Below are 22717 nucleotides of genomic sequence, written 5' to 3'. Positions count from 1 at the left end.
ATGTGTTCATGACAAAGGTGCTGACACATCTTTTCACCTTTGGCCCTACTCTCCTGCCAACGGGGGTGGTTGCGTGCATTGTGAGCGGAACGTTTTTGGTCATCGCTTGTGCGAGCGATGTGCCTGGATGTTAGCGATGTGCCTGGATGTTAGCGATGCAGCGGCTATCGTGCGCTCTGCTCCTGGCCGATCGTTGACCGACTTCTCTGTCCCCAGGGGCCTCGGTGGGGAGCTCATGAGACCCGCAGGTAAGAGCACTCATGTCGCCACACACCGATATATCAATACCCGCCATTCGCCACTTGGTTGACGGTGGCGTCACCACGGTGCCTGTGCCAGGCCAGGTGCACTTTGAGGCCACGTGAAGTGTCGAAGGCTCACCGACAGGAGGTCTCGGGACAGACCCAGCAAGTGCCAGGGGTTGGCTGACTGAGATGACTGGTAGATGCACCAGCTGTACCCCCTACACACATGCGCGCACACACACAAAGATCCCCTGTATAGCCTCCACAGACTGTTGGGACAAGTGCTGTTAGCGAGCACCAATGAAGGCTGGCACGGCACACGAGGGGATAGGTGGCCAACACTACGTCCGGCCGCCTTTGTCTCGCCATTGGCGATGTTTACACATTGCACGAGGTACTCATTTGAGGCAGAGTCGACCTAGGGGAGTCCCAGGACCGGTTCAGATAATCGTCACCGGTGTTAGCTGTGAGTGGGAATCGAACTCGGATTGCCGGGTTCATAGCGCAGCGTAGCGCTCACCGTGGCGAACACAAAGACAAAGATCCCCGTGTAGCCTACACGGCCTGTTGAGCCAAGGGCTGTTAGCGAGCACAGGCACAGGCGGGCACGGTGGCGCAGGAGGAGGGGGGTGGTGTTGCCAGCACCGCGCCCCGGCCATGCACGTCGTTGGGAATATGTAACTTTCGCTTGTTTTTACTCAAAAACGTATTCATTGTGTCGTAAGGGCCCTTCATACGACAAAGTGTAAAGGACAAGTCCGTTTGCGTGTCACGTTTGTTTTGGAAGGACGTCACGCATTACGTGTCATCAGTTATTTCCCTAATTCCGTGCCATTTGTATAGAGCTGACCTTACTCCAATTTGAAAGGAAAAAAAAAGCGGGCCGGAGAGCCGAGTGAGTGGGCAGTTTGAAGCCAAGGCTCAATGCACGGGGGCTTGTGGTGCATGCAGCAGGGGCGCGAGAGGGCCTCTGTGTGGGCGCTGGTCAAGTGCCCGACCGGGGTCAAGTCGAGCGGCTTGAGCGTCGTGCGGGGCGAGGAGCCTTGTCGTGGTTGTTTGGCTGGATTGGTTCCAATAATAATAATTCACCTTTAATGTTGAATGAAATTCCATCTGCTTTATGGGGCGATGAGGTTAAATGAGATCTCTCCACCTCAGGACAGACACTGGTGGTGAGACTAGGCCATGAAGAAGGCTGTCTCTGGTGTAGGCCAATCAGTTTAAAAACCAATGCCCATGATCAGATAATGTTTGTTTACACGTTTTGCCACAAGTACATGTGGTTAAGGTCGACTTGGTATCTATTTGGTGTTTGGACATCTTAACACATCCTGCTTTATTTCCAGAAAGGGTAAAGCCTATTCTTATTGTTGTCATCATTCACGGCTTCCTTTTGCTTGTCGCCCTATGCGAGAGATATTTTGTTGTTTTAAACATTGCAGGATCATGAGGCGATGATGACAGTTTGGGGGGAAACTTTCATTCCCCAGTAGATCGATCATCTCTGCTGCTGCTGATGTTGTTGTTGACGATGACAATAATTTCATTCATTTGTTCGTTTGCTCCGCCCGAGCCAGCCGTGGTGTTTGGTTACGCGGCTGGCTCGTGACGACGGTGGTGGCGCTTGTGAAGCGAGTCCGCGGGCGTGTGTCGCCTGTGGCACGTCGTCAAACGCGATTGATTTGCGGGACATGCCTTTTGTGCAAGTCACTTTTATTTTATTTTTTATGAGCGACAAAATATCCAACAGAGGGTGACGTACGTTACAACACAAAAGTTGTAATTGCCTGCGCTTGTGTTGCCGCGGCGATGCTGCGTACCCGTGACGCGCGCTCTGCCCGCTGACGCCGCCGGTAACGATGACGCCGCCGGAGTTCTGATTGTTCAGTCGCACGAGTGCCAGTTACGCATCGACTGGAGCTGCAACAATCGCTCGGCCGATCGATAATGACAGACCGAGCGAGCCGAAAAACCAAGGGGCAGGGTGGATGGGAACGTTCTGAAAGGCTTCACCTACGAGATCGAGATGTCATCACAGCCACCACCACCACGACGCCTCGCTGCCAACATCTTCTATCTGCCAGAACTCGCAGCTGCTGCACAGGAGACACGCAACTTCTAGATCTGCGCTGACAGTAGACCACCATCTGCGCCAATTCCATGTTTTAGTAAATTTGAGAGTTCTCACGTTGAATCGACCCAGGATCGTTGGGGGTGTACAACAGATGCCTTCGGGATAAACTGAAGCATTTTTCAAGCATCATCATCATGATCCATGGGCAGAGAGCCCGTAGTAGGTGTCATTTGCTTCAACTTTCTCTCTGTCTTGTAGTGCAAACACGCTTAAGTAGTGCCACATTTTTCTGGCACCAATCTCTTATGTCGTTGTTGTCAAGCCATTCTCTGCTAGGTCTTCCTCTCTTTCCGGTACCTTCCTTACAATTTTCCGAACGCACTTTTAATTATCGTGTTTTGTTGTACATCCCACACACGTGTCCAAGCTTTGGGACGGATTATCGCGCGACAATGCGAAACAGACACAATGCATGGGCCTAAGCCGTGCCGACTCCACAACGACCCCCGTATAGCCTGTTACAGACTTTTAGGGCAAGTGCTGTTCGCGAGTAGCACCTATGAAGGCTGGTATGGCACATGAGGGGAGGGCGGTGGCCAGACAAAGACGGAGATCTCCCGTATAGCCTCGGCAGACTGTAGGAGCAAGTTCTGTTTGGCAGAGGAGGCAAGCGGTTTCACGAGAACAGCTGCAGCACTACGCTTCCTTCAATGGGCACGTAGCCAGAGCCGAGTGTGTGATAACAATACAATTCATGTTATTTTGTATAAGCTTAATTCTTACAAATCTCAGAGCTTGATGAAAATGTGCATTCTTTTCGCCGCTGTTGGGTGCAGTACTCTGACGGCATCGGGAAATTTCAGCTGGGGTTGCCCGATGTTAGCAAAGTGTTGAGAACTGTCTGAAAGCTGCTGCTTGACGCTGCTGGGAGACTTTGGTCCAGAAAGCCCCAAGGCTTATGGGCTAAAATAAAATTTAATTTTAACGCAGTGAAACAGACCATTGTCAAGTTAATTATATTCATATATATGGATGGTCATGACTGAGTCACATTACATTTCAATATAGCCTCAACGCAAATCGCATCACACAACGTGAATTCCGATCATTCCCCAGGGAGCGGTGGCTGATGCCTGACTTTGGGAACCGATAAGAAGACGAACAGTTGCGGATTTTCTGGCTGCCGCTTAAAGAACCCTTAGTGGATATAAAAGCGAAGTTACCGGAGATAACACACGTGTGTGACGGGGGGGGGGGGGAGATATAGTTGGGACATTGTTGGTGAAAAATGTAAGAGTTAAATCATCAGCAGCCACGTTGGATCCACTGCTGGATGGATGTCTGCCACGTAGCAATCCACCTGGCGTCCGCACACGGGCCCGATTTCATCACTCCATCTCCATCAGCTCTTCAAAACAACCCGTTGGAGGAGTGTAAATCTTGTATCCCCCTTGGGCCACACCTTCAATGCGGCATGTAAGATATAAGCGTTGAGGAGTATAGGTTTTTGTGTACAGGACCACGCATCTTTTTTTTTCCTCCCCTTTTAAAGCGCTTTGAAGGCGGCTCTTAAAATTAAGCACCGGGTTGCTGGGAGCTGTACGGGCGCCGGGCGTGCGTGTCGAGCAAGTGGCAGCTTGCCGCGCCGGCCAGGGTGAAACGGAGGCCGTGCGAACGCGCGAAGGACGAGGCAGGGGCCGCTGGCAGGTCGCTGCCTACGCAGCGTGACGTCATCGTCTTAACCTGCCGAGGATTTCGCGTTGAGGGGGACGACGGAGTGAAGAGTCGGGGTGAGGCGAGGGGGGGCGGGGGTGCCTCTCACGGTGCCTCCTGGCGGCCAACGCCGAGACGGGGTGGAAGGGCCGTGCCCCCTCCCCCCTCCGTGAGTGCCAGCGTTAGGCCTCGCCTGTGGCCTCTGTGTTGAGGGCCCCCGAGCGCTCGAGGCCGCTGGGTTCGGGGGACGAGGTGTCGCGGAACTGTTGGGGGGGGGGGGTGACGACGATGTGGCACCGTCTTCTTGGCTTCCCATTGTACAGCTCTAGCTAGATTAGTCAATGAAAACGCATCGTAGTGATTTCTGTGGCGCTTTAGTTCACGCTCTGTAGCTCGATTGGGAGTCGCATACATTTTAAAAAAGATGTCGTTGGTGGTTTTCTGCAGAAGAGTGTTTAGCGGTTGTCAGAAATCTGCCCGGAGAGGTTGGGAACTACTGCACCTAACCGAAGCCATAACTCCATAATCCCCGTCATCATCCACAGCCGTGTTCTGTCCACTGCTGGATGTAGGCCTCTCCAATCCACCGCCATTTCGCAATATGCCGCAATATAATCATCCACCTAGCAACCTTGCCGTTGCTGTTTGTTGCCAGCCGTTTGACGTTTTTGGTGCCTTTGGGCCTGCGTTGGGGAAATTGTCTACACGAGTTAAAACTCCTTCCCCGTCACCTGCGCGGTCCACACGATGACGCATCGCGCTCCTCGCCCCGCCTGCGTGCGTCTGTGCTGGCTCGCGCGCAAGCTCATCGTCTACGCTCACGGCACCGAGCATCGGGGAAAGGGGGGGGGGGTATTGTTTTCCCGGCATGTCGATCCGCCACTTCGTGATGCCCCCAGATTGATAAATGCCCCCGCCGTGCTAGGCGTGGCGCCAATCACGGTCGCGTTGACAAGCTGAGAATAGAAAGGTAGGTTTTTTTATTATTATAGAATGTTATTTATCTTCCCTCCTGCACTGCTGCTGCTACGACTATTATATATTTTCTAGAATCCGTGCGAATGCCCCGCGGCGGAACATACCGGGGCAGTACCCGCGCTGCGGAGTCGCACGTTCACCTGACAGCTCATATTGTCATCCCGTACGTGGGTGCGCACCTGCCTAATGAAGCCGTCCAGGTGATGCGTGCTGTCGCTATACAGCGACAGCACGCATTACTTCTTTTTTATCCTGTTTAATGGAAGTTTATTTTCCCCAATCTCTCCCGACTGATCCGAAAGTCGTCCCCTTACTCATCGTCGTCGTTATCGTCGGCCATGGTCAATCCACTGCTGAATGAATGCCTCCCTCGTGCGTCCGCCGTCGTCTCTGTGATGAGCCCTCGATTTTTGGGTTTCGACTTTGGTCATTTTAAACAATACATTTTTTATTGCGTGACTTTGCACCAATTCACGAGACAAAATACATTTCCCTCTCGTACAAGACGGTGCATCGCACCAGTTACGAAGCAGCCTCCTGAAAGTTGACATCGCAGAAGTACTTCCGAGGTCTCGTTCGTTTCCTCTGATCCACGAGAGGGGCAACTGCCATGTCCCACGTGCCCTGCTGCAGAGGCGTTCAATGCTCGGCAATCAAACCAAATGTTTCAACTCTCAGAGATAAAAAAAAAAACTTGACAAATTACAAGAATACCACATTTAGAGTTGCTTTGGTGCCACGGGTACAACACTGCTGCCAATTTAACAGAGGGCATCTCGCTGGACGTGAGAAGTCGACTCACGGAATTACGGGTGGCTGCGTTTTTCCCATCCCCGGATCTCGCGCGGTATCAACCCACACTCCAAACGGGTGTTTAACCCCATGAGCCACCTTCCGCCACCTCTCTGAGGCCTAGGTTTCGAGGCTGTGTTTGACACCACATTGACACGTTGACGACGGGAGACATTGACGCATGATCACCAGAAATAAATCTTGAGTGAAATAAAATAAAAAAGATTCCAGCAACGCGTGAATGTTTGCGTTTTGTCCGTAACTCTATCCCGTGAAACATTACACGCTCGAAGCACAATTGGCCTCTTCTTTGGGTGGTTATTAAAAGATGCCAAATTTGAAATGACCATGATGTACCCAAGAGCTTCTATAGAGAGGTTTGGATTACATAACATTTAGGGATAAGGTGAGATTGACTTAGCATCGGCACCGTGCTTACGGCAACTTCTGTTAACGTGGTTTTACATTTCAGCCAAATGAGGTGACGTCATCGAGCTTGTTTGACAAGTGTGTTGTGTAAATCAACAATGTACGAGTTGTGTATCTGTGTAAAGGGTTCAGAGTTGAATGATTTTAGTTATATGTATTTAATTCCAAGTGAGGCCTCTGGTCTGCTCGGTGTGCGTTTACGGTCTGGGGCGAATGTAACGAACAAGGAAGCCAGCGCTACACCGATCGTTGCTCAGCCAAAAACATCGCCACTTTAATTCTCTGAATTGAGAAACGTTGGCATGCTCCCGATGCTAAGAAGCCCCGAAAAGAAAGACACATCCCACCAAACTCGAGGATGGTGTAAAATATACTTTTCGTTTTCACATGGAATAGACAGATGCTTACAAAAAAAAAATCTGTATTGCCCTGTCATTTGTTTTGGGATGAATGGTTGTCATCGTGACTGTTCGGTTGGAGGTATCAATTGCCATCAGGTCAAAATCTGAAAATCTATTAAAATTTTATCCACCGATATTTCTCATCCACATGTCGCCATCTGAATGTCATGTACAGTAGAACTGCTCTTATCCGCGGCGATATGGGGGACGACCATCTCACATTTTACCTTACTTATTCATAACAGAGGTTTTTTTTGGGTTTGATCGCGTAAATATAAATCTGTCGTTAAACCTGCCACCACCCGACACAGCCAATTAGTAAGGTTTGTCAAGTAAGCAAAAAAATCATGGTTAGTTTACCAGTTTAGCACGCCGGTGTGTTAGAGAGTAAGCCCACTACAACATTTACTATTCGAGGCACGTGATGTTTTGCTGGTAATTACAACCATCATCATCAGGCGACAGCCAGAGTTGTGGAGAAATCCTCCTCCTGTTTTGGTCTGAAATATTTATCTTACTCATCCGCGTACCATTGTGGATAATAGGAAGAATATGGGTGCGGATAATTGGAGTTTTTCGCGGAACCCAGGAGCCGCGGTTTCGTGCTGCGTCGGTCTGAGAGGAGTTCCACCGTGATGCTGCGCCGTGTTTCCCCTTCACAGTGTGCCGCCTCGTGGAAAAACTCTCGCTGGCCAAGATGCCGTTCAAGAACGACGAGGTTATCGGTAAGGCGTCGCACGCTCGAGACGACGCGCGGCCGCTCGCTCGGCAAGCCGTCGTTTGCGTCAATGTACTTTGACACACGCGTACATTTTTCGAAGAGTCGGGGGCTTAATTTTTCCCTCGATATTTTCCGTCTGGAACGCCACCGCATGGGCCGCCTAGAAGTCGGAGATTGTCTGCAAAAGGCATGGCCACTATAGTGCAAGCTGTGTGTACCCATAACAATCCTGTTTTGCAGACGGCTGGCAGTGGCTGATAGACGACTGCCTCAAGAATCTGCAACGGTTCAACAATCCAGACGGTATCAAGGTAACAGTAACAACAACCCAGTAAACATCCGATGTTGGGCCAACGAGGCAAAAGCAAATGTGAAGAATCAAATCGATTTATAAATACGGAGCCATCTTTTGGTCATTGCATTCTCGTCCATCGCTCGGCCACGGAGCCTCCGGTGGGCCGCAGGTTTGTTTCTTTCTCTTCTAATTATGGAAGAATTGCGGCGCCCCGGTCGGGAAAACCGGCGCCCTCCGTTCCCATCGGCTGTGTTCGGTGTGCGCGGCGCCGTCTCGTCTCACAGCGACTGCGTTTTTTCCCCACGGCCAAGCGGTTATAACCGTGCGAGCTCGCCACTTGTCTGTGCGGCTAATTGTCAGGCCCACGTTTATTCCGTTAGACCTCTTTGTTTGAAACTTTTGGCTTGGAGAGACGCGCGCGCGCTCACGCACGTGCGCACGAGGCTGAGCTGCCAGCAGTCTTGTTTGTGTACAGGAGGAACCTGACTCGGATGGCTCTTGTGTGTAAGCCCCTGTTTGTTTCACATCAACAAACACACACGCGCGCAGACACACACTCGCGCGCGCAGACAAAGCACAGCCATTGAATGAACCTAATTGGATAAAAGCGTGTGTGTTTGTGCTGGCGGTGATATTCACGTTTGAGCCCATCATGCAGATTGTTGTCGCAAGCCTTTTGGCTCTGAGATGAGGAGCGTAAACCATCAGGAACATAAACCATCCATCACGCAAACCATCGCATGAAGACGGTCACCACATCACGTGCTTTCAGATGCGCTTCTGAGGCTGTCTGGAACGCTCTTCCGTCCTATATTAGAAAGCCACCAGAGCTATGCACTTTTAAATCAAAATTGAAAACTCATTTTTTTAGAACTGCTTTTTGTGTTTAGCTTGTGGTCCTTCCCCCGCACCTCCAATTAGCACGGTTGGCTACGTACAGTGCGAAAGAAGTTCAATGTACATATGATGCATTCAGTTGGATTAGAATGGAACCCAGTCACAAAAACACGAACAATACCGATCGTACGGCCCGTGAGGCGTGCATCGGGTCGCGTGAGTAAGAACCGATGTTTTCTTGGTGAATGCAAATGATATACAAATGTTACGTATAAGATAATGGTATGAAAAAAATTACACAAACGAGACAGAAACAAAATTATAAACAGTACAAATGAGTTAACACGTAGGTTTTCGCAGCCACTTTTATAATTGGTAATACATTTTTGTATTCGGCCACATAACGATCTGGCCAAATTGTGGTCGTAAGACGCTCTACCACCTGACATCACCGAACTAATGAAATGACCACGCGTGCAAGCGTTGAACGCGCCAATCGTGATCGTCTCAGCTCAGCCGTCGGTGGGTCGAAAAACGATTCCCGAGGGCAAGTTTAGCAACAATTAGATGAGCGACATTTCGCTTTAAACTGGAAGTCGCGTAGGAACCGTATCACCTGGTGGCACCCGAAAGTCAACGACGAATCTGAGTACAAAGACGAGGCAGCAGCGAGCAAAGTCGCGTCTCGCGGATCCCCGCGGTGGGTGGGGGTGGGTGGTGGATGATTAGCAACGCCGCAAATGTTTGGCGGTTGGAAGCTTTTCCCACAGCCGCATTCACGGTGCTTGTTCATGGCCAAGTAATTTGCATCGCTTGACAGCTGCTTGGAAGAGATGTATCTAAAGTACATTCCTATTCCGTCAGTATACAAGAGACAAACCATTTATCTTTTGTCATCCTTGAAAAATAATTACTTTGCGAAGCTTCGTTTAATTCCTCCCCGACTCGCACGTCTGGCATGAACAGATCCGTTTGTGGCCGGTGCCTGAGGCTTCATTATTTTGCCGAGCACGGATCTCGAGTTTCCCTCCCTTCTTTCGTTTTCGGGGCCAAACCAGTCGAGTCGTCCCCCCCCCCCCCCCCCCCCGAGTCGATTCCCACACTCCGGGCGTCGCGTTGAGCTACCCCGCACCCGGACCAAGCCTCTCCTCCCACGCTGATGCCACTGCCGCTTTGCCTGAGCATAGGTCTCGGAGTCGAAAAGCCGTGGGCGGTCTCCTGCTCATACGAGCATTGAGGTGGCGATCCCAACGTTTAAACGGTGAGCTCTTGCCAATGGGACATCTTGATCATTCGGCAGCTTTTGTGATTGACTTTGAAAGAGCAATTGAACTTTGTTCAGTCTTTCTTCTCATGAGTGTGGTGCCCGTGTCGGTATTAGTGGACACATTAGTGCGCAGTATTCGACTCTTTACAGTAGAGCAAAATGTGGGAAATGTATTCAGAATCAGAATATGTATTTATCATCAATATGCTAAATTCCTCTGTTGATATGTAAACTCCTTTGTCAAGGCGTTCACCTCCTCCCACCCAGCTTAAAATACGCTGCCAAGCTTAGCAGTGTTCAGTTAGGACACTGTCTTTCTGACAGCTCTGTTTCTTCACCTGAGGACGGCTGCTTGCGTTGTGGCCGAAACGTCGTGAGAATTGTATGTTATTATGTTTTATTATTTTATTATTTCCCTTCTACGTGACTTTACCGAAGAACCAAGAATATGAATCCCTGCAGTCACGAAAGCTTTAAATCGAAACATCTGAATATGTATTTATAATGGAGGAATCTGATGAGCTATAAAGCGCTTTTTCACAGATGTCCAGTCGGGGCTCGGCGGTAAGAACGTCACAACAACAAACAGTCCAAAAACACGATAGGAGGGCAAAGTACAATAAAGGTAAACAAATCACACAGACACATGCAACACTAAAACATTCCCTTCGTAGCAGGCAAAGCCCACCGAGGTGTTAGCGTATTGTTCAGCAGCGACCATGGCCACAGATGATAGCTCCACAAAGTGGCTTATCATTTAGACATTTATATGGTGGAATGATTACAAAATGTATAACAACCTATGAATCCAGGAAAGCCACGCTGAGTCTGAAGATTACTTTTTCAGGAGGATCTTGTCTTGGGATTTGGGATGTTGGCCAACACCTCGATATTGTCTGTGGGAGGAAACCCGTGCAGAAGAGAGAGAGAACGCGCAGAAAGTCACCCAAGTTAGGAATCAAACCCAGGCGCTTCTCACCTGTGAGGCACAAAGTGTTACCACTGCGCCACTAAGACTGTGTCCGTAGGGCCCACCTCCAGCGTCCTAGAAAGAATCGATTGTTGGTCGTGCACGCGGTGACGCCTGCGGCAAGAATGTCCGTGAACTTTCATGACTGTAAAAAAAAACAACGGGCGTTAAAGGGGAAATTATTCAACACCGTTCATATTTTATTCAAAATATTTAAAAAAACTTTTGTTCTATCGCGCCGTATGAGCGCACCTGTACGGATTACACACTCGCGTAAAAAATAAAAACCCTTCTCTGCAATAAAGACAATAACGTAAGCGCGCAATTAAATAAGTAAACAGCTCGGGATCGATTAGCCAGTGGCGCCACAACGTTGTCGCTGCGGCTCGGTTTATTTATTTCCGCGCGAGTAATTACGGCCACCCCCATTGTCGACGGGTTGCGCTTTCTTGTAATGCGACCTTTTTGAAAAATCCCAGGCACCGCAGCAATTAAGGCAAGGGCATTGTCCGAGCCGGCGAGAGGTGGGAGGGGGGCGATGGGGGCAGAGGGGGGGTGCGGTGAGGGGGAGGTGCGGCAGCCACAATGGGGACGCGTCGGGAGCGGCAGACTCCGCGCCACCACCCTCGCCCTGCCCGGCCCTGCTCCTCCACGGAGCCCGCCATGTACAGGGCTGGCAACCCCCCCCCACCCCCACGCGCGCCCTTGGGAAACGCGCCCGCCAGGCACCCTCGCCGGCGACGCGTCAGCTCGCACGCACGCACGCAGGGGGTGCGGGGGGGGGAGAGGGTGAGCACCGTGCGTGGGATTCGTGCGCCGCTTTTGTTCGCTTCGTGGGCAGCCCCGCTCGCGATCGGCGGCGGGCGCCGGGGCACCTGCTAATTGGTGCCGATTGTTCGGCGAGCCAGCACGTGACGGTCGCCCTCGGGCCGGCCCCGGCGAGGGGGTGCCGCCTGAATAACATCACGCGACAGGCAGCTGTGGGGGGTCCCGCCTGGTCCCCTCCACGGTGGCCGACGCCGCCGCCCGCCTCCGCCAGCGACATCGCCCCGTCGGCCAAACCCAGCCGCATGAATAATACAGGGATCGGCGTGAATAATTCACTCGCGCGTCACAAAATCATCGCGAGCATTTTGCAATGAAATACTGCAGCTGGCGACAATAGAATGGGAGGTAAACGATGCTGGAATTAGATGTCTGCCCCTGTTAAGCCAGTCCGGCCCCGGGCTAGGTTACATTGACTCCGCCGCCGCAGTTGTCCATTAGACTGCGTCGGGGACAAGGAAGGCGACGTTGCTTGGTTCACCCGATTGATGCGTGGAGCGTGGAGCGTGGCCTGATATTGAGTAAAGGTGCTCGGTGTCATTAAACACGCAGAACGCCCAGCCAGCGTCTTCCATAACCTGGCAATCTCGTCCACCTGTCGCATTCAGGCCTGGTCGGTTAATGTCCCCCCTGCACCAGAAACGCACGTGGGCACACGAACACACCCTCGTCTCGTACGTGCGTGCGCCTTTTGCTTGAAGTAAAAGTCGGTTTAAATACCATTGACTTCAATTACCTCCTGTAGGTCTCAACTAATCATCCTGCCTGCCAAAGTGGATAACGTACACAACGCTTTGTGGGAAGTCAGCAGTGAGAGTCCAGTAGAGAGAGAAAGATAGAGAGAGAGAGAGACTGGGCCCAGCTCTGTGATTATGCCACCCTCCAATACTCGCTCAGGGACGCAAACAGAGATGATCACCAGCCCATGGTGATTCGAGCAGGAGAGCACTTGGATTTCACCTCCAGGTGCTGGAGGTGGCATTATCGGGTGACACGGATGGCAGTGGGAGCGGGGAAGTTGCCCGTGTGGTGCGTGACCGGGGCTTGCTCGCGCTGCTGCTGCTGCTCCTGCTGCAGGCTAAGTGCACCGCCGTTCGCATGGGAGGCAGGCGATGCGTGATGACCCCGTCTTCCAACGCGGTCATCGGAGATGGCTCTTCCGCCCGCCTCTAAAGAGGACGTGCTCGCGCCTGCATCCTTGCATGCCCCCCAGTGTCCCCCTTCTTCCTTTTGCGCGTCGCTGTGGCTTGACCACGGTTCGGCTGCATTTCACCGCAACCTCGGGACTAAACCGCTCGTATCGAGTCTGCGCCGTTTTATAAACTGCACGAGTCAACTTTCGGACACGTTGAGTTCTTCTCAAGAATATGTGAATTTTATCGCAAGTTGACGACCCACGATGGCATTTTTTTTGTATTTTCGGCATGGTTGGTATTTTTAGTCACGAGGCGGTTTACGTAACATGCTTTAAAAGTGCCTCTTCGTTTGGCTCGGGTTACCGTTTCATAACTACGGCTGAGCATGCCTACCGCAGTTTTTAACATTCGGTTCATTGTGCACGAATCATAGTTGAAATTTCCAAAAGTGATCTCGAATGGGAGATGTGATATCTTGAGTAATATCGATCGCCGACGTTTGGCGTCCTTCCTCCGCACCTTCGATTAGCACGGTTGGCTACGTACGGTGTTAAAGAAGTTCAACCTACATACATACGTCTGTGAGAAAGGACACGGCGCACAGAGAGAGAGAGACCGCCAAATATACCTCTGCTGTGGTGGCCGGTAATTTATTTGAAAATCCGTCGTAAATATCATCCTGGCAGTCATCAAGGAAAAACATAGATTATGGCTTTTGAATACAGGTGCATGTGGAAGATGCCAGGAATTTCTTGAAAGCACAGAGTGAGCGACTTGGAAGTTTGGAAAAGAAGATGGCAAAAAAGCGAGCATGTGTGTTTGTGTGTGTGTTTGCGTGTGTGTGCGTGCGTGCGTGTCTGTGTGCAGGGAGCGGTAGTGGAGCGGTTAGCTGCGCTCCGAACCCGGTTGCCCGGGTTCGATTCCCGCTCACAGCCAACACCAGTGAGGATTATCTGAACCGGTCCTGGGCCTCCCCTAGGTCGATTCAGCCTCAAATGAGTACCTGGTGCGACGTATAAAAACATTGCCACTCGGGAGAAAAAAGCGGCCGGGCGTGGTGCTGGCCACCCACCCCCTCGTGTGCCGTGCCGGCCTTCATAGGTGCTCGCCAACAGCACTTGCCCCAACGGCCTGTTAAGGCTACGCGGGGGATCTTTGTGTGCGGGACAAGGGAGGGGAGGTTGACCATCTCACTGGGCCTTCGGTGGGTCGAAGTCGTGGCTATGGCCGATTGAGACGGTTGTATTGGAGTGGCACCTGGTGGTCACCTCGCAACGGGGAAGCGACCTCGAGCCTCGGGGGTGAAATGCCGCGAGCAGCATTTGGCAACGACTGTGGGATCCCGCAGGGGGGTGCGGTGGAATTAACAGCATTAGCCAAGATCAGACGGACGGCTGTCGACTTTTCCACAGACCAAACCGAGCCGTATTTTTCAGGCCGCCAAAGTCGAATCAAAACCGTGCGGTATCCTGTCATGAATCTTCTTGTTTCTTTCGGTAAAGTCACGTACCGAAAGAAACAAGAAGATGAATCCCTGCAGTCACGAAAGCTTTAAATCGAAATTTATCCTGTCATGAAGTTCAACACGACGATACCCGTTCCGCATCTCGGCACAAATCGGTTCCTGCCACCGGAAACACCGGCGGTGCCTTTCCCCGGACTGTCGAGGTCAAACCCGGACAGACCCGGGCAGGCGGCGACCCGAGCACCGGCCCCGCGCTCGCGTGCCGCTCTCCTCCTCCAACCCGTGCACGACGACCTCTTGATCTTTCTTTTACCTCTCCGGCACTCCCTCCCCGCCCGCGTGCTAAGACGACGGCACGGTGGAGGGGACCCGATTGGAGCCGTCCGCGGCCAATGGGCTGACTGCGCGCAGCGTGCCGACCTCGTGGGCCCCGCGGCCTCGCGGCTTGGACGAGGGGGTCGCGGCACGCGGCTCGTGACTGAGCAGGGGGTGTTTTTCCACCGCCCGGCCGCCGCTGGAGCGGGCCGCTGCGCCGGCCGGCCTCCGCCACCTTCCCCTGGTTTGCTGGCGCGACCCCCCCCCCCCCCCCCCCCTCCGGGGTCGCGGGCAGGCCCCATCGCCCGGCACGTCGCTGTCTCCGTCGTTCGTTCGGTAGCCTCGGCTGACTGATGCGCCGGTCAGCCTGTTCCTGCCCGTTCCCAGCAGCGCCCCGCTCGACGCGGGCAGCTCAGAAATAGGCGCGCGTTGATGACATTTTGACAGCCTTTCAGGTTCGCGCAGGCGTGCCGTTTGTGGGGGCTCCGACAGGGTAACCCCCCCCACTCCCCCACCACCATCACCTGCTGTGACTCGAGCTGTAACGATCGGCCTTTCATTCGCGTTTCGAGCAGGGTCAGGGCGGATCCGATCGGCGAGTGATGGTGGCAAAACAGGGAAACGCTGCCCGGCGCGTGCTAACACGCACGCGGTGTTCTGTGTTTTTATTTTTTTTCATAACAAAGGTGATGCAAGCATTCCTCCTGTACTCCACGCACTCAACAATTATGTTGTCAAGGCTTCTCCTTCAATACGGGGGCCGTGATCTTCTACCAGGGCGGCAAAAATGTTGCCATCATAATGATAATAATAATAACATGCAAATACGTTGCTTCTTGTGTTTCAAGACACCCGTGTAAATGGGAAGTGTTTTTTAAGGGCAAGCCTCATTCCTCTGCTCGATTTCTAGGGCCTCGGGAGTGAACAGAAGGTGGGCGCCCGAATAGTGGCAGGTTTCTTATGAAGTTGAATTTGCACGCGCACAGTCAAGGCTGTAACGTAACATTACGAAATTGCATGCCTGTTTTTATCTTTCGTATTTGTGCGATTAATAATAATTTACAGGCCCTTTATGAGCCCCTGCTGGATGAAGGCCCCCCCCCCCCCCCCCCCATATTTCACGCTGGTCAATAGGGGGGGTTGGTGAAAGAGTCGCCCAGGAATGGTTCGGTTATCGTTTACTGCTGATGTTATCCACCGCCGGGAATTGAACTCGGGTTGTCCGGTTCGTAGCGCATCGCACCAATCACTCTGCCACCGTTCTACCCCCAGTGTGTAACATCAGGGTATGGTTTGCGTCTCAAAATAATAAATCCACGCACATTTAGATTTGTAAATGAGCGTATCTTTTGCAGTTGTGTCTCGCTGACGAGCATCTTCAATTGTTCAGCGAACTCTTACGTCGCATTTGTTTTTTTCCTTGTGCTTATCTTGAGCTCAGCTTTTGTGATACCCGGGGCGATTATTGAAGGGCGGCCTGCGATAGAATTGAAGCAGACACTGAAGATTGCGCAAAGAAGCGTGCGCCATAGGAGGCGCGTGCCGGGGGGTAGGAGATACGGAGGAGAACACGAGGATCGGAGAACAAAATGCAAATCGGAGTGAGCATCTTTGACCGCTAGGAAAAATAAAGTGTGCTGCGACAGGACACGGCAGCGGTTCGGCACGGGGGACAGAGTGGTGGCCAGGGGCGGAAACACGGCCGCGAGCACGTCCTCCGAAGAGATGGAGCGATGAGATCAGCCCGTGTGCGGGTGGATTGTTGCGGCCTGTGACCGCGAGGGATTCTAACAGCTTGCCGGGTCCTTCATTCAGCAGTGGATGATAGACTCTGACCGATGATGATCGTGACGAGTGTCATAATTAATTGTAGTTACCGAATGCATCGATGCGTCCCCGCGCTCGATGCTTGTACACGGAGGCTGTTCAAGGAGATGTTCACACGGGGAGATGCCACCTTTGTGCACAGGGAAGTAGAGGTGGTGTCTGTCAAGCATCCTTGCGTATTTCATTCGTTATCATTGTTCTCCCAGTATTATTACGGTATTGGCATGGATTATAGTTTACATCGATGCAACTGTTTTGGCCCTAGCCTGGCACCAAGGCTATTATTATTGTCACTCTTGTTTGCCCAGGAAAGCCCTCGCCGAGTCTCAAGACTCCTCAGCAGGGAGGGTCCTGCCAGGTTTTTCCGCAGTAGCGGGCAATGCTGCTGCTGCGCGTTATCCCAGTCGATCAATCTGCAGTTAATTGTTTCAACGTCGGTATGTTTGCTATTTAGTTTTGAACCGTGGGGCTGTGCACATCGCAGTGGCATCCCAATGGCTCCCCCTGTCATCGCCAGCACGCGCCGGGCCCCGCTTACCCAAGCCCTGCCTTCTGTGGCACGGGACACGCACACACGGCACGCACACACGGCATGCACACCACGCGCGTGCTCTGGTGCATTTCGCAGCCAGGCTGTCGGGAACTGGTGCATCCAACACGGCGACTCGAACCGGCGCTAACCGGGGACGCTAAACCCCGCGCGTTGGTCGCCGCACGCACCGCCGCGGTGCGGGTTGGACGCACGCATGCACCGCGCTCCCCCGCGTCTCTCTCGCGTCTCTCTCGGTTGTCGCGGGTGAATCGCGGCGTGTGGCTGAACCGGAGCGCGGCCGGGGCCACGTGGTTCCGCAGTGCGGGCGGCTCACCTCGAGTGACCGGGAGCGCTCTGCGGCTAGAGCACCCACAAATGGAAACCGCGCACACACACACACAGGCAAGGGTGAAAATGACGATTGTCGTTTGTATTTATAAAGGGGCGCTTAAATATCCTGGGCATCGCATCTCATCTCGGACATTCGAAAGATGCCCCCAGTGGCAGCTGTTGGCGTGAAGCGCAAGGCGGCTCGGCACCGGCCTGCACAATGACCGTTACTCTGCCAGTAGGAGGCGGCGATTGCTGCTGCGTGCGATCTCAATTGAGTAAACGTGCGTAATGACTGCAGGAGAAATCACAGCGATACGCTACTCCGCCGCTTTTGACGCAGTGATCTGGCTTGATCACACGACTGTGAAATTGTAGTTGTTGGCTCTGCATCTATATCAGTGGCCATACGAAAGAAGAAGATTGCTGGAGGATGATAAGTTGGTTTGGAAGCGAAGGCAAAGCGTGCGGGTAAAAGTTTGTGAACCGCTCCAGCGAAGACAGTATTTCACTGGTGCGTGCTGCCCGCGCTGACATGTGGTTCAGAGACACGGTCGTCAAAATATTTCAACAAGGCCTTAAAAGTGCCGAATAAAACGTGGAAAAATGCGCGCGCCCTCATTGATCTAGCCGGGCATTTTAGAAACGCGTGAGCGCGCAACGATCAAAACGTGCTGTTGAAAAGTGTGAGATGATGACGAGTTGCTAGTCAAACAAAGACGAGCTTGCAGGTAAAGTTTGTGAGCCGCTCCACTTAATTCTAAACAGATTTTTGCGAGAGATTAGCGCTCCTTCTGTGGGGCGCAGAGCGATGCCTATCGGCACTCGCCGCGTGCCGGTGGTTTCTAAACAGTGGCGGAGGATGCTCCGTTCTGGGTAGCGGTGGCGCTCACCACCATGGAGGCTCCTCCGCACCGGATCGGTTCGAGTTGGCGCCGCACGGGCGGCCACGCGGTCCGTGGGTGGAGGGCGGTGGGGGGGGGTGGGGGGGGCAGCACGTGGCCGCTGCGAGCCGGCCGAGTCGTTGGCGCGCCGTGACCTGCCGCTGGCCCTGCTGCTACTGCTGCTGCTACCGCTGCTGCTACCGTGCGGGGACGGCGATAAGCAGCGCTTCTCCCAAGCAGGCCAATAACCGTTAAGAAACGGGCTCCAAACTACGTGAATTTATCGACATTATTGGGGAGTGCGTCTGTGGTTGTTTTTACAACTGTGGAGACATCATTTCCTTGCATCATATACACTCACCGTAATCTATGAGGTCACCCTTTCTCGTCTGATGCCTCCGTAAGTCGACAACTCCGTCCTGCCTGCCACCTATTTACGCCCAAGCTCGTAAAACCAAAATCTCTCTCCGTGGCCCTTCTGCATAGCACATGAATAGGGAAATGCCGTTGCCCGAGATGCCACCTTCTGTACATGTTTCTTTTAAGGCCACGGTGTTATTGATGAACATGTTCGATATATTTATTATAATTTCGAAACCTTCCTCCACTGAAAATCATGACCTAATGTTGTAACTTATGGTACTCTGCTTTGCCTCTAAGAGCATGATATTGTTGGGGGCTCAACGTGGTTTATTGTTGGTATATAAACTACTGCAATAGGCGTTATAGATCGTGATGACGAGTCTCCAGGGCTAAGTTATTTCTCCCGAAGTGTAAGCAATCTGGATTTGTAGATGGCAATGCTCATAAGTGCTAACAGAAGAAATGTCACTTTAAAACTTTCAGTCAGAGAACCATAAAAACAAGTGAAATACAAATTAAACCAAATCAATATATGGCTTCACATCAACCCTAAGTGGTTGTTATTGTTGTCGACTTGACTTAGGCTGTGACTTAAATAACAAATTCGGACTCAAATAGCACGCTGGCTTTGTGTGCTCCCATACACAGGAAACGATGTCACCTTATCTATTATATCGCACGCACGGTAGCACAAAACAGCTGAAAACCAGCGCGAATTGCCACCGCACCTGCTCGCTTGTTTTTTGAAGTGCGGGAACAAAGAGGGGACAACCTAGATAAGAGAAAGAAAACTCGCGGCGGCTGCGACGCGTTTAATGTTTCATGGTTCACGAATGTGCCCCCCCCCCCCCCCGTGCTTGCAGGCTGCGGCAATATCGGCGCTGGCCGCTCTATGCGAGTTCTACTACCAGGCCAAGGCCGGGGAGGCCGACCGCGCCGTCCAGGGTGAGCGCCACCCGCTCTGCACCACACCAGCCCACAGCGCACCGCACCAAAGACAGAGCTCCCCTGTGTAGCCTTAGCAGACTGTTGGGGCAACCGCAGTTTGCGAGCAGCACTTATGAAGGCCTGCACGGCACACGAGGGGGGTGGGTCACCAGCACCACGCCCGGACGACGACTTTGTCTCCCCAGTGGCGATGTTTGCACACCGCACTAGGTACTCAGTTGAGGCTGAGTCGACCTAGGGGAGGCCCAGGACCGGTGTTGGCCGTGAGCAGGAACCGAACTCCTGGTGTGGCACACCAAGCCAGCCAGTGTGGCACACCAAGCCAGCCAGTGTGACACGCCAACTTTATTTGTGCCGCACCAATCCCTGCTGGTGCCATGCCACGAGTCCGGCGACCTCTGTTGGATTTCCACTCACGGCTAACATCAGCGGCAAGCGAACCGGTCCACGCCCTGCCGCTCCCCACACCAACCCACACTGACCAGCGTGGTGAAGTATGTTGACACCCCCACTGACCGACATGGCGTGAGAAGGCCTCCACCCAGCAACGAAGTGACCAAGAGCTCTTGCTTAAAATAAATACGCTCGACACTGATTTAGGTGACAAGCTAAGGGGAAAGGTAACTTGAGGTATTGCAGGTTACAAGCTCAGAGTGGTCTGGGTGGAATGATTCTAAAATTGAGCTATATGTCACCAGCCGACTTGTCTATCTCGTTAACCTTTAAGAATGTATCCACATACCAAGCAGGGCTCTCATAAACAATGTAAAACCAGTAGTCATAACCAGACAAGTTTCACAGCGACTTTGTTTTTTTTTATAGAAGCTCGCCACATTTTTAATAAATGAAACGATGTAAACGATGGAAGTGGAAATATTTTCATTCACACCACTTGCCCGCAACACATACAAAATTGAGCTACGTTAATTTGTCTTTTATTTTGTAAGATTTAACAAACTTTTTCTGCTAAAATTCCGAAGACCCAAGAAGCCAAAACTGGAAGTTCCCAATGAGCATTCTGAGTCCCAGCTTTGTTCAACATAGCCAAGCATGAGACGGCCCTAAAGCCATCTAGAGATAAACATCTCAAGTTTGTTGGGTTTTTTTGGCTTTCTCAACTCGCTGGGCTATAACGAATTGCTTTGCTGACCCGAGAATTAAATCCTTCTTTTTTTGCAGAGCCACCACTCCAGAATTGACCTTAAACCATTCTTGGAACTCGTCAACACGGGTGACCCTGAATTCCACCAATGACCTTTACGAACCCTAGAGTTGCATCATCACAGCCAAGCCTGTCCCTTTCCGTGCCGACATTTACCGACGTTGGAATTAGCATCAACGTATCACCACCGACGCAATGACTCAGCAGTTGTCAACCTGACTGACTACAACCAATTCACACCGAGTGCACCCAACATCAGAAGCGAAGCAGGGTTTTAGCCTGGTGATGAGTACTGCGACGGGAGGCTGCCTGGGAAATCTTGTGGTTTGACCGGGAATTGGCAGGATCCTTGAATCTATCTGTGCGGAGCCTTTGCTGTCTCCCCGTGTGAAGCCAATCGCTGGTAAATGGTGATGGCCAAGGATCCCAATGCAGGGCCCTCCTGATCAAGAGCCTTTGAGACTCAGCGAGGCTTACTTAGGTAAACAAATGGCATTATTGTTATTATTATTGTAGAATTTACAAGACGACTAGGTGATCATGGAGAAGACCTAAGGCCAATTGGTGGGATACTGTTGGAGCAGATCTATGGGTTTCTGTGTGAATATGTGGATCTCTGTGTAAAATCCACAGGTTGAGTGTATCTAAGGGCAGATGGCAGGATACGATTAGGTGAGATCTTACCTGGTGCAGTGTGTAAACATCAGCACTGGGAGGCAAAGGCAACTGGATGTGGTCCTGGCAATGTCTCTTCCTCGTGTGCCGAGCCGGCCATCATAGGCGCTCGCTAACAGCACTTGCCCCAACAGCCTGTGTGGGCTATGAGGGTGATCTATGTCTTTTGTGTTCCACTGCGACAGCTGCCCTGTTGGAACGCTACTTGGCCGGGCTGCAGAGCAGCGACAAGATGACTCGATGTGGCTTTAGCTGTGCCCTGGGGGCCCTGCCGACGTTCATGCTCGCCGGGCACATCAGCCAGGTTCAACACCCGGCCGTGGCGCCACCGCACGCACGAACACAGGCCCTTCGAATTGTATTCAAATGACAAGTGTCGGAGAGCCAGTTTATCTTGTGAATAAAAATGTCCGTGCGAGAAATCCCACGCTGGTTCAAATAATTATTTAATGCTAATCTACCCAGAACCAGCTAACATGCAGGTGTGCAGGTGTGCAGGTAGATTATTGCATCGCAGGATCGTGGGAGGTGGCGGTGGCCTGGGGGAAGGCCTTCGTCCGGCAGTGGATTGACCATGGCTGATGTTGATGATGAATGTACACGTGATATTTAGAGGAATTCCCATGGGCGCGATCAAACGCTAACGTGTGGCCCCCAGTTGATACGACTGAGACTAAGTGCGACAGTTCCCTCTTTCAGCCGATGGTGAAAAATGGAGCCGTTGGCGGAAGAGAAAAGCGGAGCGCTTATCAAGCGCACTGAAGCATGGCTCAAGCAAATCGCACAATGAGTGCACAGATTAATTGAAAATTGATGGCGCCATTAATCCACTGGTACAATCTCAAGTCGGATAAATTTCGTCTGTTTGGCAAGGCGCGACGCGTACGTGGAGACGTTGACCGACCACGCCTGAATGTTTCACAGAGGTAATGTTGGCTTGCGCTTTAAAAATAAGCGGTGAGAGGAAGACGCTGTGTTTGCTAATACACCACGACATTGTATAACCGGCTCACTGGGCACTGGTATGGGCGTATATGTGAAAATGCCGGATATGCCTGGCGGGGGGGGGGGGGGGGCGGGCAGTTAATCGGTCAGTGCAGATACACGACGGTCGGATGTGCGGCGTTGCAGTGTTAAAGCGACGGCGATGGACGAAGCTTCACTGTGTGACGTTCCGCATTCGTCTTCACGTGCCAGGTGCTCGCCGGCCTACAGCAGGCCACGGCCATCGGCCCCCACGAGGAGAAGTTTGCTGAGGCCCGGAGAGACGCCGTCGGGGCCATCGCCAGGTGAGCCCGTCCGCTGCGGCGGCGACGGCGGCAGGAACACGTCGCTGGAAAGATCCAGCGCTCGCTACAACGGGCAGTGTTTTCGTTTTTTAGCTCCTGGGAGGCTTTGCTCCACCGACTTTTATGTAAAGTTGCTTCTGGGCAGTGGGCGTAAGCTCGTGGGCTTGTCAGTTATTTACTTATTTACTTATTCTCCCCCACTCCCCCACCCCCCAAGGTTTCTGAGTACAGGCCCAAAGGCCTG

The 22717-nt window shown here is 52.3% G+C and overlaps 1 protein-coding gene across 1 annotated transcript in view; it reads left to right on the top strand.

The window, feature by feature from the left end:
- Window positions 1–22717, top strand: part of TBCD (tubulin folding cofactor D) — a 119533-nt gene that overhangs the window by 81639 nt on the left and 15177 nt on the right. Inside the window, exons 23-28 of the mRNA XM_061549520.1 lie at window positions 217–248; window positions 7295–7357; window positions 7594–7664; window positions 19263–19344; window positions 21370–21488; window positions 22382–22473. Of these exons, the coding sequence (XP_061405504.1) occupies window positions 217–248; window positions 7295–7357; window positions 7594–7664; window positions 19263–19344; window positions 21370–21488; window positions 22382–22473 (459 nt within the window). The remainder of the gene's footprint in view (window positions 1–216; window positions 249–7294; window positions 7358–7593; window positions 7665–19262; window positions 19345–21369; window positions 21489–22381; window positions 22474–22717) is intronic.

The sequence above is a fragment of the Lethenteron reissneri genome, chromosome 10 (genome assembly GCF_015708825.2).
Source record: "Lethenteron reissneri isolate LAM-NWPU_2019-01 chromosome 10, ASM1570882v1, whole genome shotgun sequence".
NCBI classification, from domain to species: Eukaryota; Metazoa; Chordata; class Hyperoartia; order Petromyzontiformes; family Petromyzontidae; genus Lethenteron; species Lethenteron reissneri.
Note: the sequence above shows the minus strand (reverse complement) of the source record. Positions and strands in the feature narration are given on the sequence as shown.